The 21,027-nt window shown below is 41.9% G+C and overlaps 1 protein-coding gene across 1 annotated transcript in view; it reads left to right on the top strand.

Moving 5' to 3' along the window:
* Positions 1-19,242, top strand: part of cdh2 (cadherin 2, type 1, N-cadherin (neuronal)) — a 75,983-nt gene extending 56,741 nt beyond the window's left edge. Inside the window, exons 11-16 of the mRNA XM_033637651.2 lie at positions 858-1,000; positions 2,067-2,300; positions 4,055-4,288; positions 4,530-4,669; positions 12,521-12,685; positions 17,973-19,242. Coding sequence (XP_033493542.1) covers positions 858-1,000; positions 2,067-2,300; positions 4,055-4,288; positions 4,530-4,669; positions 12,521-12,685; positions 17,973-18,179 — 1,123 coding nt within the window. The 3' untranslated portion in view covers positions 18,180-19,242. The remainder of the gene's footprint in view (positions 1-857; positions 1,001-2,066; positions 2,301-4,054; positions 4,289-4,529; positions 4,670-12,520; positions 12,686-17,972) is intronic.
* The last annotated feature ends 1,785 nt before the right edge of the window (positions 19,243-21,027 follow it).

Raw genomic sequence — 21,027 nt, 5'->3', positions numbered from 1 at the left:
CATACTGCCAATAATGTCACCCACCAGCATGAGCATTTATTGGTCCAGAGCGGTGCAGTGAATTCTGGTAGTTGTAGGTTTTGTACTTCTTGAACCCTCTGTTTTCTCTGGTCATACAGCACCGATTGCAAAAGTATTTGCATCTCTCTACTACACAGACAGCCTATTTTTTTGAAAAGACCATCTTTCCAGCAGTGAAATACTTCCTTAAGCATTCAGTACAGATTTAAACCACGTTTTGTCACACATATGATAAACACACATAAAATAATTGGCAACAGCAGCAGTTAGGATGCTGGTAAGTTTGTAACTGATTATATAGTACTCTGTGTGAAATAGGTTAAGATGACTCGCCTCTCTCTGCATCACTCCTGCTCAAATAACACCATACAGCCAGCATCTCATTCCTGTCGAACAAGCCCTATTTTTTTCCCCTGTTCATTATCAAACGCCTCGCCTCACAGCTGTTTGGCCGTGGAAGAGTTTATCAGTCTGAAAACAGTCCATGTGAAATAAACTAGCTTTGTAATTCCTCGGTTTGTCCTACAAATTAGTTGGAGCTACTGATAACAACAAGCCAGTTTGGTCTCCCATGTGAGGCTCCTCTCAAAAGTTTGAATAATTATGTAAAATGCATGACGTCTGAAATATTTATTCCATGTAAACAAATAAAAACAAAAGCATTTTTAGAAGAAAGATGCCAGAATTGGAATGGAGACTAAATTCACCAGCTAGATTTCACTCCGCAGGAAACAAAATTGGACCTTTTTAAACTTTCTCACTACTTTTAAAAATAACTTGCAGACTTAGGATTATGAAGCTCTGTGTAAACCTGTCTTTTGCTTTTCTTTCCTCAGGTACTCCAAACTGACAGACCCAGCCAACTGGCTACGGATTGACCCGATGACTGGCCGCATCACAACAATTGCCATTTTGGACAGGGAGTCGCCCTATGTGAAGAACAGTTTGTACAATGCAACATTCCTGGCTTCTGACAGCGGTATGTAACCATTCAAGTGGCATTGCATTCTCCAGAAATACCTTGTTGCTCTCCCGCGATGCACCAGCTACATGGTCCAGGTGTTTAACCCAGACTGTTACACAAGCACTCTATTCCAGGGCATTATTGTTAGAGCATTCAGGAGGAGATAATGCTGCCTTTTCAAAAGAAAGCCTAGTGGATGTCTAATGTAGCCTACCTCTCAAAGGTCAACCTTCCACCTAGCATCACTTTGACTTCCACTGTGATGTTTTTCACCTGAAGCTAGTCCACAAATGCACCGCATCTGTTGGGATAAAAAGGGAAAAAAATCTCAGTTACAGCCACAAATACATCCTCCATGCTTGAAGGTCAACCGTGTACCAGGCACTTGGCATGTCTGGAACGTTGACCACCTTACTTGAAGGTTAATGTGCAAGCAGTCCCAGAACCATCCAGCACGTGGATATATTCACCTCTTCCCTGCACTGGCGGGATTTACCTCTGTTCAGGTTTACCCTGTTCTGCGGAGCATAGCTTAGGCCAATAGGCTTAAAAACTCTCCCAATAAAGAGGTTTCTCAGCATTAATGGGTCAGGATTGGATGACTAGCTCCTTTGAGCGTGGCGTGAATGGTAAAAAAGCCTCTTAGCTGAGTGAATACATAGAGGAGCCTGAGAGGAGCGACAGTGGGCTCTGTTTGTCTGCTTTAGTATTCCCATCCCGTGTCCTTCGTCAGGAAGACGTTCTTCAGGCACAAACACACACACACACACTACCCAAATGTTCTGATATCTCCCTCTTTCTGTCTACCTCTTCACTTGAGATTAGATTCTCAGATCAGTATGCAGTTTGGATGGGTCTTCTCCCACTAGAGTAAATAGCTGTTTAGAATGTCTTATTATAGGATGAGGCCCAAAGAATAAACTCCATACTTTACTTCTCTCTGTCGCCTGCATAATGACAGCAAAACAAGAGATGGCATTTCAACAGTTTATATTTCTGTCCTTATGTAAATTTTAAAAAAAAATCCCTTTTCCCATAAATATGTATGTGCTGAGTGTGTGTCATTTCATGGCCCATGCAGGTATACCTCCAGCAAGCGGCACAGGTACTCTCCAGATCTATCTGTTGGATATCAACGACAACGCTCCCAAGGTGTTCCCTCAGGAGGCAGAGATATGTGAAAAGCCAGAGCCAAATGCCATCAACATTACTGCAATTGATGGAGACCTGAACCCCAACGCTGGGCCATTTGCCTTTGAGTTAGCCCACAGGCCCTCTGATGTTAGGAGAAACTGGACCATCACAAGAGTCAGCGGTAAGATATTGAACACACTGTTATATATGAATCTTTATTTGATGTGTATTAGGGCTGGGCTTGGATATTCAGTATCTTTAAGGTACTGACTTGAATTAACACTGTACTAAGTAGCATCAAAAGGTCTCTAGTCAAACAGTAGCTACATTCGATCCACAGCTTTGCAAAGCTCAAGTCCCGCTACAACCCGTTCATACAGTCTGTAGTGTAATGTTGAGCGCAGTGTGCTTTGACAGAGTTAAGGCCAAAAACCACCCTGCGGCCTATTATTTTCAATGCACATCCCCACACTGGCAGTGGCTAGATGCGCATCAGTGCTCCTGAATGCAACGCCCTGCAGCACTTAATGCCACTGTCCTATTTCTAGCCTCGCCTGCCCCACTCGCTCTCTACTTGTATCATACCAGCTCCCGTAGCAGCTCCTCTTCTCTGCTCCTGTGGCAGCTCGACTCCTCTCCTCATTGTAGATGCATAAAGTGAACTCTGTAGCTGTTGCTGTCTTGTGTGTAACAAAGACAGGACGATGAAAGACTCGTCGTTGAGGCTGAGAAATATCGTGAGCTCAACAACCCACGATCCCGTTATTATTAAGACAATGGCCGAAAAGATATTGCCTGGTGAGTCATAGCTCTGGAGATCAACTCTTCAGGTTAGAAATCAAGTTTAATTAGGAGCTCTCCACGCATGATTTTAAGAAAATGCAGAGGCGGAAGAGGTACAAATCTTTCAGTAAATATAACAGTAAATTTGTTTGGTCATTTTTTAACGAGCTGCAGTGCGAGAGGCAGAACTTGATGATCGGCGCCAGTGTGTTTTCACCTTTAGCAGTTCAGTGTGCCGACACACCACCAAAACATTCGTCACCTTTTTCACATTATGGGTGCAGAATGAAATACTCTATGGGTGTCGCTATCATTTTTGAGGATTCTGGTATTAGCACTGGCATTGTACTTAATCACATGATACCCAGCCCCAACGTTTATTCAGCTTTTTTGACCCTTATTTGTGTTTATTACTGGAAAATCAAAGAAGAAAGGATGACCCTTTTCAGCATTTTTTTAATTAGACGCATTCAGTAATTAGAAGGGAAACTTAAAAATATATAACAATACAGATGTAACACTCAGGAGTGTATTGTTTGGTAATGAAGGCTTTAGACTTTGATTTGTGATTCTTCTGAAGAACACTTTGGAAATGTAAAAAGCACACCACAGAGGGGTCAGGTAGAGCGGCAGAGGCAATAAAATATTACATTAACATTATCATGCAGCCATTAATTGTTTATGCTAATTTGAAATAAAAACATTCACTGTGTGTTTAGCTATTAGTGTGAGTTGAAAAGCAGTGAATATATCTTAATAGGATAATGGCATTTGGATTATTGCAGCTGGGAATTGAGCCTAAGCAGCATTATCAAAAAGGTATTCAGTAGATTTATAAGCTCCAAATCTAAATCCCGACCATGTTTTGGATTAGATATGCTGATGCAACTTCCAGGTAGGAATTTATGCTGCATATTTGTGGTAATAGGAGTGTAATCGTAGTGTGAACACGGTCTATACAAACCACTATTCAGAGTTTTGGTTTAATCCCCTCTGAAAGACTCCTCTGCTAAAGAAAGATGTTATTTTATTTTTATACACATTGAGTAACTTAATCTCTTGTCTCACTGCTGCATATGTATTTGCTCTGACAAGGAGCCATCATGGATCACTCACTCACGCTCTCCATCTTTTGTCCCCTTCATCTCTCAGGTGACTATGCTCAGGTGAGCCTGAAGATTGGCTTCCTTGAAAGCGGTATCTACGAGATCCCCATCATAATCACAGACTCAGGCAACCTGCCCATGTCCAACACCTCCTATCTGCGGATTAAAGTGTGCCAGTGCAACGTGAATGGAGACTGCACTGACCAGCAACACATCATGGCTGCGGGTCTGGGCACCGGTGCCATCATCTCCATCCTCCTCTGCATCATCATCCTCCTCAGTGAGTGTCTCAGTGCCTTCCTCAAACAGTACATCACATGAACGCACATGGGGATTATAAAGACAGCTAAACATTATCCGAGATACCGCTAGATTACTGTAGGATTACCAAAAAAGATAGCCTCGATCAGGCCCCCATCCAAGCTCTAAAACATCGGATCCGATTACATTTGTCTGGAAACATGTAAGTTATTATGTTTTTTGTAATATGAGATCCCTCTCTCTGTCTGTCTGTCTCTCAGTTCTCGTGCTGATGTTTGTGGTGTGGATGAAGCGCCGTGATAAAGAACGTCAGGCCAAGCAGCTCCTCATCGACCCGGAGGACGATGTGAGAGACAACATTCTCAAGTACGATGAGGAGGGTGGAGGCGAGGAAGACCAGGTAAGAATGATGTGGTAAACACAGTGTAGACTTCCGAATTCTGTTGTTTTTATTTATTTATTTAAAATTTATTTGACCAGCATTGGTCCCATCAAGAATAAAAATCTCTTTTTCAGTGGAGTGGTAAAGAAAGGCAGCCCCACTAGATAAAAACAATACTATAACTAACAAAGTGCAGTACAGGCCACGTATCCAAAGACCAGTTTAAGCATTGACACCCAATGATTCTGTCTTCAGGTCTTGCAGTATAGATTTAAAAGCATCCAATGAAATCAGATCATAGTGAAAAGCCTTTGCAAACTATTCCAGTCTGACAGTGCAGAATACATAAAATCTCTTTTCCCACTCTTTGTACAAACTTTTGGTATAGACAGCAAATACAAGTCCTGTGACTGCTTAGAGTACTGTCCAGCACTCTTTTTGTGAAATACAAATATATAGATAAGGAAGGAGCAGTCCAAAAATTGCCTCATATATAAAAGTTTACCGGTGTGTGCGCCTGCGGGTTGCCAGAGCAGGCCGTTCTACCCGAAAGTAAAGCTGACAGTGGTGAGTCAAGGCTTTCCAGCCTGTGATGAATCTAAGGGAACCATGGTAAGCTATATCAATCATACCCAACACCTGAGCAGAGGCATGCATATATAAAAGATCCCCCGTAGTCCAGCACATGGCAGCAAAATGTGTTTTTTTTTTAACATCAAAAGAAAAACACAACATTTTTTCTTAAATAAATACTTAATTGAAGCCTCAGGTTTTTCACCAGTCTCTGTATATGTGGGAGAGGAACCGTCAATCAGAATGCCCAGTTATTTATAGGAGTTAATCTTTTCTTAAGTGTTAGAAAATGACATAAGCTTGAGAACAAGCCTCAATTGAGACCGGATGTTCTAGACAACATTAAAAGCACTTTGCAAGTTAATAACCTGTGTCATTAGCATTGACATGAAAATGATCATCTGTTACATTTTACATAGATAATTATTTATATAAATGGCGAATAAAAGTGGACCAAGCATAGAACCCTGTGGGACCCCGCTGAGGACAAACAACATCAGTACAATGACCATAATATATATTATTTTAAAGACCCTGAAAACCTGTTTTCTTAATCTTTTTCTTTCTGTAAGCGATGGTGTCCTGCATTAACACAATTTTTATATTGCTTATTTTAAATAGGAAATATCTGTCTGTGCTCTTCTCATTGGTTTGGAATGGGATGTCACATACTTCTGAGCACCCATTGACGTGGATATTTTTTAAATTTCTTGAAGTAAGGGATCAGAAAAAAAACATTGTTTGGTTTCAGCAGAGACATTTTGTACTAGTATAGGAAAATGTCAACACGATGCTCTACATACCGTGAAGCTGTGCAGTGTTTTTGAAAGCGTGACGTAAGTTGAGTGTGTGGTCAGTGTTAGGTAAAAACATTCAGGTTTCATTCGCAGTATGCAGCAGAGTAGCAGTTTCTGTATAACTGAAGCTGTATAAGGACAAAGGGGACCACCGAGACTCTTTGTGCAAGCATACATGCACACATACAATGCGTTCTTTCTAGTGTCAGTCCTGCTAACGATGCTGCTCCAAGATACTCTCCATAGTCACAAGGAGGAGTAGGACAGTTTTCATTGTAAACTGGAACAAGCACCTTTTACCTACAAAGGAGCTGGGAATCAAAATCTGAAATCAATAAGACAAACACATTTTGATCCAATCAGTTCTGGAAATATTGGAACTGTTTCCTCAACTGGAACTGGTTCTTGCTTCACACACACGCACACACACACACAATAAGAAATGCAGTGCCACGGGCATCAATAAAGTCACATCTCTTTATCCCCCTGCACTGATTAGGCACACACAGACACAAACTCAATTGTCCTAATGACCCCTTGTTAGCAGAACGGAATCTTTTTATAAAAAAGGCAGTAATATACCAAATGGGCTATTTTCTTGCTGCTGGCTGAAGTGCTCCAGTGGCTTAGGTATAGCAGATATGAGCGGAAGACCCCGGTCTGACCCAGCACAGTGCCAAATTAGCCTCGGAGACTTGTAATTGGTAAGCTGATGTCATTTGGAGATAGACATCTGCTGTGGCACAATAATGAAGCTCTGTCTAAGGCAACAATATGACTGGAAAGCCATTACGCATCAGCTAGTGATTAGGCAGGAGGGAGTGCACCCACTTGTGCATTCACATCCTCATTTTCGCACACAAAATGGTCAAACTTGTGGACCAGAACATGTTGAAAAGGAAACTGTTGCATGATATAACAGCCCTCAAAGGCAAACGAGCGGCTTCAGCAATTTATCGAGGGAAAACAAGGTTCCATTTTGAGTGGCGCAGAGAAAGGCAGAGTGCCAGGGGAAAATGGTCTTGTCTATGGAATCGGGAGAGTCAGTGTTGGGTAAAAAATGTCCCTTTCTTTTGCTGCGATGCAGTCTTTATAATGCCCACCTCTGTTCTCCCTATCTCCCGCTGGGGAGGAAATTGAAGTGTCAGACCATTGGGCGCTCTCAGAGTATATGATTTTAGTTGCTGCTGCCATTGCCCTGGCTTGTATTGGTTTGTGAAGCACTCATTTCATCAAAAGCAGACAGCTGATCAGGCCGCACTGCCGTGGACATGGAAGAAATAATGCAGAAATAATAGCAAATCAAGTTGTCGTGCAAAGGTTTGCAGGTGAAAAAATAAAATGTGAGGCAGGGATGAGGATGAGTCATCTGCTTCTTCAAATGACCTCAGAATGATTTGATGCACATTAACCTTAGAGGCAGTGTGGCTTTGGGGGCATGCTTTGAAAAATGTTTTGATTTGTTTTTCAATCCCATGCAGCAAGTGAAACAAAATGAATCAGGCTTGTTTATGCACATGGTATAAGTGCCTCGTGTTTTTATCACCAGACAAGTTTAACATGTCAGAGGAAGTGGATTATTTACCGCAACTTGGGGCTTATTTTTGCACTTCTGGCCATTATTTCAATTATTATAATGTACAAAAGGAAGTAATTGCTAAGATTTGGGATCATGATGCATTGCCACAACCAACAACAAGGCAAGGAACATGAGTGGTCAGATTTTAAGGGAATAGTTAGGTAATTTAAGAAATGTGCTTACTTGCATTCTTGCCAAGAGTTAGATGAGAAGATACCGTCCTGCCTGTATGGTAAATACGAAGCTTAACTTGGCATACAGTCTGGAAAAAAGGGGGAAACAGCTAGCTTTACTTTGTCCAAAGATTACAAAATCTGTCTACCAGCACAAGCTAAGCTGACTGGCTGCTGGCTGCAGCCTTATACAGAACAGACAGACCAAAGCAAAGGAAAGCAAATTTCCCAAAATGTCAAACTGTGTCTTTAAATCATGTTGTAAACAAGCCAGCACCGCAGCCAGATTATTTAAACCACTTTATTTGGAGGTAAAGCCAAAAGTGAGCACATCTGAAATGTTGGTAATAATCCATCATTGCAAAGGAAACGTCTGTACTCACAGCTACACCACATACAAAGGTCAGACTTGTCTCTGGAAACTGATGGATCCTGTGTGATCATCTGACTGCTCATGCTTCATGTGCCATTGGAATTGTTTTAGTGCTGTTGCTGCTTTGCTAAATCCCAGAATGAAATAAGTGTCTTTAATGAAGTGTTTTCATGATTCTGGAATTTCTAACTTTGATACAGTATCTTAAAAAATGTTTATCAGATACCATTTTTGATATCATAGGGAAAATTTGAAATTGAGGACATGCAAGTTGAATTTTTGTTAAAAGATAAATATAACAAGCCATGACAATAACAACGTTTCTTTTTCTTAGTTAGTAGCAGAGAGTTAGTGTCCTGTATGGGCCTATTATCTGGGCCCGGGCCCGGCCCGACAGGTTTTCAGATTTTTTTTTTTTTTATTTTTTTTTTTTAAACCTCCCATAACAACATGTAGGCTGTTAATGTTGCAGACATTAAAATAGTTTAATTGGGGTTTCTAGCATGGTATTAAGAAAGGATAAAGTTAAATATGAATTTATTTAACTTAATGACTGTATTCTCCTATTTAGTGAGAATTGTCAGTTGTTGCTGCGCACTGTTGCAGTTGCATCGCGCACAGTCACTTCAAAAAACAAAATAATCAATTAAACAACCCCCAAAATGCTTCAGACACTTCTCTAAATAATCTTAATATTGAAAGGAAACGAAATATACCCAGATAAGGCAGTGCAGTTATAGACCTCCGACCTTATCTAAGCACTTTTAATGGCATAAGTGGGTATATTTCATTTCCTTTCAATATTAAGATTATTTAGAAAAGTGTTTGAAGCATTTTCGGGGCTGTTTAAATGATTATTTTGTTTTTTGAAGTGACTGTGCGTGATGCAACTGCAGCGCCTGATACTGCAAATTGTAGGTGGCAGGTCTATTAACAAATAAACACGTCTATCCAAGCCTAAGCTACTAACACGAACAAAACAAACCTTATCACAGTGTTTATGAATGGGATCAGTAAAATATTGTAGCGACCCTGCAGTGAATCTTCTGTTGTAACGTCAATGTTCTGTGAGCGGGGTGCGAGTGTGACGAGGGTGAGGGCTGTGTGAGTGCGCGTGCTTGTGTGTGTGGAGCGAGCTGGAGGAGAGAGCAGCAGTGCATGGTTCGAGTTAACGTTACAGCTAAGTCCTTGTTTTGTGGTTGTTTTGGCGTGGTTACGGCCAACAGTAACCTGTACTGTTGAGTAACAAACGGTGGTTTGCCGAATAACCGCGTCATCCTTCCACACGTCCTGGCGGACGCTACAATATGATGCCGTTTAAATTGGTTAAACACAAACAAACAACTCTTTAATTGGCAGGTTAAAAAAAAAGCCCAGCCCGTGTCCGAGGTAATGATGTGGTAATTGGCCTGAAGCCTGGCTCTCGGGTTGTTGGGCCCCTCAGGCCTATGGCTCCAGCGCAGGGCTCTACAGAGAGTGCATTTACACGGACGTAATAACCTGTTTCTGATCAGGTTTTTTGAGGATCATGTAAATGTGTTTGAACGTGTAAACACCATATCCTGTTTTTAGAAACCTGACTATGCTACCTGGAGTATTCCATAGACTAAGAATATACCTAGTCGACCGATAGCTGTCATTTAGGTCCATTAGTCGACTGGTCACCTGCATGTTTACAATATTAATTCAACTATTAAATGATATATTGTGGGCGGGGCAACACAATGGTTTGAGTTGAAGGTGTGAGAAAGAATAGTATCAGTAACATTGTTAACACTGTGCTACATTACAGAGAAATACAAAACCGTACTGAACCTTCATTAATATAGGCCTATATTTTATCTACAAGTGCACGTCACACACTGAACGAGCCGCCTGGTAATGACGCTGTGGGCTAATGGGCATGTAGCTACTTCCATGTTTCAGATGACACGTCATGTTTGTAGTCGACCAATGAAGATGAGTTTACATATCACCTTGGGTTCGTCCTTCACCTTCTCAAAATGATCCCACACTTTGGATTTCCTGCCCGACATGTTGTTAACTAGCCTGCGGAATAACCGCAGGTACCAGCCCTGGAAATTAACCTGACTCCTGTCTGACTGCTGAGCGTGGCCACTTCCTGTGTCTGTCCTTTCAAATTAAATACCCACATGGTCCAGTCATATAGGTTCTGATTTATTTTGACAAGGTGCAGCTCCTAATAGAGTTTCATGTTTGTGTTTTTCTTTTTTTGTCTGCAACTAAGCAACCAATGAAATCTTGCTGACTAATGACCTTTCTGGTTGACTAACGTTTGGTCAAATATTAGGGGGCAGCCTCTAATGCACCTTATCCTGGTAATTAAGCGCCATCAACTACCTATGCAGCTTGAGTCAAGGGATCTAACAGAAACAAACAATGGTCAGGTGGTGGTGACAGCGCTTAACGTCTGGAGTTTTGTCTTTCGGTAATGAAAGAGGTTTTGTATCCTCCACTAATTTCCTATCCTATACAGCGGTGGCGACAGAGACACGCTGACACCGGTGTGGTGGAGTACAGTGTTATGAGACTAGTGTAGCTGCTTTCTGGAATAATGTTAAGTCTGTTTAGAAGATAAGATCTTCACAGTTAAGTTGTCAAGTGGTAGTTAGTGTTCCTGTCACTCTCAATTCTCATTGCTGGTTTGTTATCACAGGCGTCTGTGCCAATACACTGCAGTAATCATTAACCAGGGTTACTAGTACTCATGTATACAGGGAATATGAATAACCTGATCTCTCTGTGCTCATGTAAACACAATTTCCCAATATGATCATAACCTGGATGAACCTCATGTCCATGTTAATGTGCTTATTGTCAATAAGAGAGGGCAGGAAAGCACAGCTGGTATTGGTGTATCGATACTGCTGTAAATGAGTATTGACGCTGATTAGAATATTCTGAATAGATACATATGGATGAATTTATATTTTTGAAAACATTACTACTACAATGTTGTGTTACTTGTGGGAATTATAGCAAAACCTACGAAAACAATGAAGTCAGTTCAGTTTTAAATTGCTCAGCTATGTCTCACGACAGATTGAGTGTGTAAGGCTTAGCATTGTTCAGTCTCCCATGTTTGAATGTGGGTCATGAGGGCCAGGGGCAGCCATTTCACCAGGCCAATGTGCGTGCGAGGAGTCAATTCCCCGAAGGGGGCTGGTATGTCATTAGACCTTCCTGCTTAGTTCAGCCATTATACGGCTCTGTTGCAATTCCTGTCACCGACTCCTGACCCCTCCGGTGTGCGACCTCAGAGAAGGTCGAACAGGAGTCAGACTGAAATGGACCAAAGATGATGGATGGCGTTACCGCATGATGTGTGATGACCGTTGTTCCTCTCCAGTTAGCCTCAGGGTTTACTGTCATTCCCCATGAAATCAAATCACACATGAATAATCAATGTGTTTGTTTTAGATTTGAGATGATGCTTATTAGCGTGGAGTTGAGTAGGTGTTTGTCAAGTGCCCGCGTGCTTCGCCGTGTTTGTATATCTGGGTTGTTTGTGCATCATCACAGGGTTTATATTTATTCTCATGTTTATTTTTACATTGGAGCGTCTGCAGCTTTTTTTCCCCTTTCCTGGGAGGGAGTGAGTGTGTGAGTGTGTGTGTGTGTGTGTGAGAGTGTGTGTGAGTGTAGGTACATGTGCAACTAAGCAGAGACAATTTTGAAGGGGGATATTAGAGATGGATGGATTACCGAAAATCTTCTAAAGAGGGACAATCCATCATGTACGCTTATTAGGCACACACCCTGATTCTCAAATGGCATTTTCTCTATCATATCTGCTGTCACCGTGATACCATCCAGTCTTTCAGTTCAGCTCTGCTCCTCACCACATCCTCTCTCTCCTAACTCCTTTTCTCTCTTCACTCTTCGTCCTCCTCCTCCTTCCCTGCCCATGACTTTGCACAAACTGCGAGCCATTCAGGTTGCCTTGGTAATGTTAATAGGATTAGCAGTGGCTTATGCATATCCACCATCCCGTGTCTGGGCATTGATTAGAGCAAAACAGTCGCCTGCACATCCTTCCTGCAGCACAGTGCACAAGTACAAACACTCTGCAGCGTATGATGTGGTCCTCAGCTTGGACCCCCTCAGTGCTGGCTCTTTTAATGTGTCAAATTGTCCCTGGGCTTGTGCTTCACAGACAAGAAGATTTAAAGTTTCTCTTGTGTACTCTCAAGTCTTCCCGCTGCATTCTAACTTTAAAATCTTCTCCTCCACTCAGTTGAACTTCTCTTCCTCTGTGCAGCTCAGGATGCATTTTACCTATTTAGATAATCACACTCTGTTTGGGGTCTTGTCACGGCGCTTAGCAATCTCCCATCTGTCTGTGTTCCCCAGGATTACGACCTGAGTCAGCTCCAGCAGCCGGACACGATAGAGCCTGATGCCATCAAGCCGGTGGGAATCCGCCGTCTAGACGAGAGACCCCTCCACCCTGAGCCACAGTACCCGATGAGGTCAGCAGCACCCCACCCTGGAGACATCGGAGACTTCATCAATGAGGTAAAAACAACGTCCAGCATTAAGGCTACAACTAACAATTGTTTTTATCATTGATTAAACTGCAGATAATTTTCATGATTAATCATTTAGGCTTTAAATTCAAAATAAATATGAAAAATGCTTATTATAATGTCCCAGAGCCCAAAGTTCTGTCTTCAAACTGCTTCTTTTGTCCAACCAACAGACATTTTTGCTTGAAAAACTACTAAAACAATTAACTGATTATCATATTGCTGCCCCCTGAAAGTCTGAGATTCAAATCATCAGCCTGAGACCCCTCACTTGATTGAAATTCTTCAAGTTGAGCATTATTTATTTTTTGCCAGTACCTCTGGGGATGTTTCGGTCCCTAGATTTTGCTGCACTTTCGTGCCGCTCTTCGGTACAGGCAGCTGCAGACATGGAGGCAGCTGCCCTGAGGATGAGAGGCTTTGCCCGGTCAGGCTCTGAGATAACATTATCTTCGGCCCTCTGCTTAGAAGTGGTGAATTTAGAGCTCACGGCAACTTAATGCGATATGGTCTCTGGCTTTTGGTTGATATCTGGTGTTGGAAAAAAATGTTACTGCTCATTTTTGATGAATCATCTCTTGGGATATCCAAATACCATATTAAAAGTATACCATTATATACTCAGTAGATCAAGGTAAATTCAGGGCTCGGAATTTGGGGCCATTATGTCACAGAATCGCACAAAGAACTGCATATCCCTGCTTCTAAATTTTCATATGACTTAAGTCTAAACATTAGTTTTCTAGGATGTTATTTCACATATAACCATCAGATACCAACCCTCTGATTTCCCATAATGTTTTGGAGCATAACAAATACAGGTTTCCACTATCGCCCCGTATGTGTTTCCTCTCCCATCCCATCTAAGACATACAGGATGTTTTTCTGGTGCATCATCACGGGACACAGCGTTCCATATTGCGTCTGCAGTTTATTTAAATTGTACTGAGTGTATGAAAAAAATAAGATCATGATAATAAGAGTAAAGATGCTAATGAAATAGCTGAATAGAATGGAGTAGACACCAAATGATGATGTTATAGATATTAAATACATGCAAAATACTTTATAGCCAGTTTAGATGTAGATACACCAATAGGAGCAGTGAGGCACAAACTAAGTGGAAAATTTGGCAAAAAAAATTGGTTGCTGGGTAGTAGTACCTCAAATACAGGTATAGTACATGAGAATATCCTCTTGAAAAGTGTTTAATTAGACTGACCCCAAATACTCAGGAAAAGATACCAAATATGTTGGATCAGTGTACCTATATAGACCCTCGAATATTAACATCATTTCATCCAGACTATGTAACTGTGAAATGTTAAAAGGAGGAGGGAATAAGGACCAATACAAACTGTGACTCCTCGGTTGGGCCCATTTTTGAGTTGGGGTGCTTTCAGACCGAGAGTTGTCTTGCTTTGGTCTGAATCAGGGACTAATTTTGTTTCAAAGTTGTATAATTGCCTAGAGTTGGTTCATGTTCTCACGGCAGCATTTACAAGCGGACCAGATCAAATGGCTTGTGCGAGAACGCTGCTCCTGATTGGTCCAGATTTCCATGTGGGAAAAATCCAGGAAGTAAAGCAAATGTTGAAGAAGAGTACACTTGCAAGATAAATGTGACACTTTCTAATGTCACAATGGAGGGACAACTACGCAGGTTGATTTTAGCGCTGCTCATCGTGGACTATATTGCTGTCATTGTTCATTTTAGTCAAACCATACAGTTTGAAAACGAGGCGCGGCTCCAACTAGAAAACAATGTTTTGATGCATTGGATGTGCTGAACGTGCATATTAAGGCAGTACAGGAGGAGGTGCACATTAATAATCCTCCAGGACTGTAACATGCTCATGTTTAACCCAAACAATGTGTCATGTGACTGCAGTTGCTTCAGATCCAGGTCGGAACACCTTCTCACCACAAACAAATCGCACCAGAGTTTGTTTGTAACCGGACCGAGACCACCTCTTCAAGAAGGTCTTGATGTGGTTGTTTTGGTGCACACTCAAGTGCTGTGTTCACACCGAAACGAACCGCACTTAGGGGGCAAACGAACTTGAGTTTGATGAACCGAACCAAATGGCAGGTGTGAAAGCACCCTTAGGCTGGGATCACACAGACGCAGACGCTTGAAACGCTGGAAGCGCTTATTCAATGTGCGCTAGCTACTGGCGTCTGGCGGTCAAAAAGTTGAAAGTATTTGTACTTTTCAGCGTCTACACACGTCCAAAAAGAAGCATCTACAAAAACGTGCGTCTAAAAAGATGCTTGAATGCCGGTCAGACGCGCTGTATCATAGGAAAACAATGGTTTTACTGGCGTCGCGTTTCTAGCGTTTCATCTTGGTGTGATCACTCCTTTAGATTGACTGGACTACTGTTTAAACTTTAGAACTCAATATGGAAAAAAGGAACAAATAGTTGAGTATTCGTCTTGAACAGCCGAATCTGATTCGACTGACATAATTCTGAGTCAGGTACAGCCCTAGATTATTAAAATAGTTGTGGATTAATCTCCTTTCTATCAACTAATCGATTAATCGACTACATGTTGCAGCTTTATCTGGCATACAGAGGTACCGCAGACTAAGATTGTTTTGTTGAATCCCATGAAATAGCTGAAGTGAAAGGATCAGTGCTGCTACAAAGTTTGAATTTCATTTTCAAGCTGAATGATTTTCTTATAATAAACTTGTGTCTAAATAAACAATTTAGCTTCTGTGACTTAGTATCAAGCAGTTGCAGTGGGAGTAAAAAAAAAGACTTTAAATTGAATCAATTATTATTCGAATTGTTTTCATCTTTTCCCAACAAACTTTTCTCATCACACATAATAAATCCACTCCGACACATACAAAGCCCAAAAAGTACATGATGCTAACTCACTTAGATATAATTGTTTTTCTCCTCACTTTCTGTCAAAGTAGAGTTATAGATGTGTCAGCATAGAAATAGGAGATGAGAGAAGCAATACATTGGCTTTCTATCGGAGTGCACTGTTCAGAGTGCCCTCGTTTGCCTGAGGCCATCATTGACTCCAGCATGAAGGGAGAATGTAAAATGAAAAGAGCAGTCATGTATTTTTCACAAGCTCCAACAGACAAGAGTTTCACAGCATTACAAATGGAGTTCTCTCCTAGTTTTTGGACGGCGCCCATGTTTTTAGATTAGAACTTGCTCTTTCAGCTCTGCTCCCCCGACCGTCTATCTCTCAGATCCCTTTACCCAGGCACCACTCATTTTCACTCTCGCCGTGTGTCATGAATACGCATAATGCATTTGTTGTAACGGCCGATATTGAGCTGAAATTTAATGTTGTGCGCCGCTCAACGAGGAACAGTTTGCCAATGCACACCATCCTTCATCAGCCTTATTTCGATGTTCTCACAAGACCTTTGAGACGTTTCAAGTCTGAGCATCCTGACCCAGAAAACGCTCGCTGCAACCAGGCAGCGTTGATCTGTTTTTAGTCCCAGATTTGACTGTCGCTAAAGCTCAGTCATGGTAGCTCCAGCGCTCACATTGAGCTGGAATCTGACCTAACTGATAAGGGCTAGCCGCCAGAGGAGCAGAGAGACAGCGAGAGAGGGGTGGGGGAGGGGAGGCGGGGGGTCTGATCTCCATCCTGCAGTGTGCACATGCCCCAGGAGCTTGTGGCTCTTAATTAAATTAGAGGGACAAAAAAAATTAGGCAGAGGTTTAGCATAAGGACTTTAACCTCGCAGTCGGACAAACAAAGGTCTATTAGTCAGCTCCTGGTCTGTTCCCACAAGAAGGGAGGGGGCAATTTTAAATACATCAGCCCCGACTTGACACAACCTCGGTTGGTCACAGGTGGAGGCAGTGTCACCGAGGGAGACAAAGCAGAAGTGATTGCGTTTGTTTTGCATATTGCTGTGTTCCAGCTGTGGCAAAGTTGGTCTCTGAATAGAAATACCAGTGGGTTTCATTACACGTCTCTTTTGTCGTCTGTGGGACCGAGTGACTCCGAAAGTGAGGCCGGTTCAACATTCCTCTGAGAGTCGTGATTTTCTCCAGCACAGTGGATGACTCAGTTATTATGAAATAACGAGGCTGAGTTGTGTGATTGACTAACCTTATGAAACTGCCAGTGGGTTTTTGGTTGTAGATGGGGTGTGGGGGGGGGAGGCTATAACCAGCAGAGCGATTATGGTTGTAATTGTAATGAACGATCCATCTGTCATATTTCCCACCAAATTATCAGCACCACAGCCCTGAGCAAATACTTAACGAAAGCTAACAAGTGGAAAATAATCGCTAAGTGCCCAGGCACTTTAATTCAATCCATCTTTTTATTTGAGAGCATTTCAGAGCTATAATGGCAGCGTAGAGGAAACTATAAATCTTTGACAAGTTCCCAATGAGCTGAGGTCTTGTTTTTTTTTCTTCTGTGTTGTGTTGCTCCACTTCTGTTAATTCATTTATTATTTGTTGGTTACCTCAGTGGTGGCGATAAGAGGGAGAAACCAGGCTCAGATCCAAAGTGGTTCATGGCCAAAGCACATCTCAACTCCTAGATTAGCAATCCATCAAGTCTCCCGAGTCCCGTTAAGGAATGGGGCTGGAAATCAATAACAATCCATAAGGACCTCTCATGACGCTGTGAGAATTTCTGGGAACGTCGAGCACAATCTTCAAAATAGAACCACCCCCACCAGCACCATCAGCCTCAAGATAACACATAGAGACACGCATGCGTGGCACACACACTAACGCTCCTCTCATCTCTGCCTCACTTGAGCTCAGTGCTTACTGCTGCTGTTTAGGCAGAACTCAAATAAATCTGATGTATTAAAGATGTTGCTATCTAGATTAAAAGACAAAGTATCAGCACTGGAGTTGTGCTGCTGCTTTGAGGAGACGGGAGGGTGCGGGGGGGGGCGGGGGGGGGCGGTCTCGCACAGTAGCCGGTGGGGGAAGGGGAGATGATTCCAGTCATCTGAGGCTGCTGGACAGCTTCAATCTTGGCTTTTGATCAAGCAGCAGATAATCCGACATCCCAGAAACATCAGGAGAGTCCCAACCCAAACACAGAGGAAACTCACAGAACACTAGAGCCTGATTAATCTGATTTCCTGAACAAGTGGAGGTAAAACCACTGACTGGTTTTAGGATAGATTAGTGTGTTTGTGTGCAGCAGTGGGGGGGGGTGTCTCCTTGATGTGGCTTACTCCTTATTGCAGACAGTGTTGTCGAGCAGACGTGGCTTAATCTTCTCATCTAACTGCAGTTTTATTTCCTTCTGTACAGGGACTTAAGGCGGCAGACAACGACCCCACCGCTCCCCCCTACGACTCCCTGCTAGTGTTCGACTACGAGGGCAGCGGCTCCACAGCTGGCTCCCTAAGCTCCCTCAACTCCTCCAGCAGCGGGGGCGACCAGGACTACGATTACCTCAACGACTGGGGCCCTCGCTTCAGAAAACTGGCAGACATGTACGGTGGGAGCGACGACTAGGACACACAGCCACTACGGGAAGGATGACAAGATGAAAAAAAAAAAAAGATAAAAAAAATGAAGAGAAGGAGAGATTTCCTGTTGATGGACACGGACAGCTTCTGATATTCCCTGAGAGAGTGACAGAACTGTGACAGAAAAGAAAACAAAAAATAAACATTGATTCAGAAATTTTTTCAAAAACAACCAACCTAGGCTTATTGTTGTAGTCTACGCATACATATGCTTGTTGAAAGCTTAGGCATAGGCTGTGGTCCAGTTATGGAGGATGTGGGAGGGAACACTGGTGGACTGTCGCCTCTTGGATTGTTGGTGTTGAATGCGCTCAGTTACACTTGAATTTCACAGTACAGAAGCACTGGGATATAATGTGCCTTTTTGTACATTTTTTTGGATCTAAATGATTAGTTTTATGTTCAAGGCTTTAATGGTACTGACTTTTGGAGTGATTTCAAACAAAGTATGTTACACTCTGGTATGCTTCTACATGCTTTTTTTCTTTGGTTACACAACGCTCCTGTTTGTTGAAGATTATTTAAATAAACAAAGACGACAAAATGAAGGATCATCTCTTAGCTTGGATGGAAGGAAAAACAATTAAGAACAGCACTGTACAGTACGCTAGACTTCTAGACTTTTTCACTAAAAAATTAAAAATTATGCAGCTGGTTGCAAATAAAGGGAGTTATGAATCATACTTTTGTAGCAGATTTTTTTTCTTTTGTTTCTGAAGTGATGTAGTATTTTACAAAAACAACAAAAAAACTGTTTTGGTCTAATCTATGTACACTTCATTTGCCTTAGTCATCATCTGATATTTTCAACTTTACTTCACTGTAAAAAGATGTGTGTACATAATGTTTTTTTTTCCTTATTCTTTTTTTTTCTTTTGATGTAGTATATGAAGAAGTGCAAAAAGTTCCAAACTTGTAAATGTATAATTTGGACTACAAATTCAAGTTTTTTGCATGTTTTTATCTTTACATGACAACAAAAATGAAAAATGTTGTTTCCCAAATTTATTTACAAAGTGAAAAAAATAAAAAAAATAAAAATCTGGGTGACATTAAATGTGTAGAAGTTAAGAGAGTTTTTTGTATAAAACGAGAAAAAAAATCACATTGATTAAAGAAAAAAAAAAAAAAATGGAAAAGTAGTGATCTTGTCAGCACAACTGTTGAATTTGTACCAAAAAGGGGGTGGGTGGGTGGGAGATGACATGCTAGGCACTAATTACTGAATCAGCTTTAAGACTGGAGAGGGTTTTGGACTTAAGCCTTGAGGATAACCATGTGTACTGGAAAACAAATTATACATCTCTGACCCCAACCATCCAAATAAAATGCTAATTTTGGAGCTAAAAGCTAAACTGCCTCTTTATTTATTTGTTTTTACTCTAAGTCAGCATTGTTGCAGAGGCGTAATTAGATTGCGAATTGTGCAATCCATCTCAAAAGACAATAGCTTTAAACAAAAAAAAAAAAAAAAAAGTTCATTGTACAATATCTTACCAGAGGGGAGAATAAATCATTTATACCCTTATTTATTTGTTTACGCACATTGTACACGAGCAAAAGTGCTTTAGGCTCATGCAAGTTCATAGATAAGCTGCACAGCTTGCAGGCTGGGAAGTAACAATAAGCTCGTTCTGTAACACTGTCTGTGTTTCTGAGCCAAGCCAAGGTCAAGAAGCTCATGGAAATGCCAAATCCATCCAGCACCTGTCTGCTATCAGCCACTCGTACTGTAAAGTACTGTAGGTCAGATTGGACTTGACCTCAAAATGAAGAATGCCTCCAAAAACTGCTGCTAGGGACTCAGCATGCATCTGCACTCATGGGACGTGTGGAAGGATGAAGACAAGATTGACGTGTGTGTGTATGTGTGTGCCGTATGTGACGGTAACGATCTGTTCAGCCGTCACGTGTGCGGTGAATCTGGATGATGAAAGTCACGGAACGTCTGCCGTTTAGCCTTCACCTGCCCTTCCCTTTCCCCCCACTTCTCTCCTCTATTACTGTTGGGACTTGTAATTCACTGAGCCACCGCTTGCACCCAGTTGAATAGACGTGGACATGGCTTATTAATTCAACCAAATTAGACAGGAGCAAGTTTGGTTTTGTAGTCGCCGCACAGAACGCGATGAATGTCTATTAGAGCATAACCAGTGAACCATACCTGCCTTTTGTTTTTCAGCCGGTGTAATCAGTGTAGCTGCTCGCTGTTAATCAGTTCCACATCCTGTACCTCTTAAGAACACCAGTCGTCTTCATACATCCTCCTGCATGAAGCAAGGAGTTATTTTTACAGCGTTGATTTCAAGTGACCTTGCCTGGTGCATATCACTTATCTCCAAGTACGCATAGTCGTGCACTCTGTTTGCCAGAAGCAACATGAAATTTTGCGTTGCCCAGTCGGGTGAAATGTTAAACAACAAACTATTCTGACCTCGAGGTGTTGTTTCAACTGCAGCTGAGTCAGATTTGTTTTGCCAAATCACTTCCTTTAACTTTGAGGTTCTCGAACCAGACGGCTGGTTTGAATGTACTTCCTTTTGTTTCTGCTTTGCCAACAGAAGCACCACTTAAACCTTTGCCTAACTGCTTTCCTTGTTTTGATCTGGGGCAGGCACACAGATGTGGTTAGTGACTCAACATCTCAAAAGGGCTTCATCAAATCCTTTTACGGCTTAGATGTGCCCAACGTTAACAACTGTGCAGCCGAGCAGGACATATTTTCAGAGGGAGATTTTACAGCATTAAAGGCGCAGTTAGGAACTTCAGGAAATTTGCCAGCCATACATTTAAGGGACAGATTTGAGAGCGATATCGATCTTTTCATCTCAGTT

This window comes from Epinephelus lanceolatus, chromosome 12 (assembly GCF_041903045.1).
Source record: "Epinephelus lanceolatus isolate andai-2023 chromosome 12, ASM4190304v1, whole genome shotgun sequence".
Classification (NCBI taxonomy): Eukaryota; Metazoa; Chordata; class Actinopteri; order Perciformes; family Serranidae; genus Epinephelus; species Epinephelus lanceolatus.
This window is presented reverse-complemented; position numbering and strand designations above follow the sequence as displayed.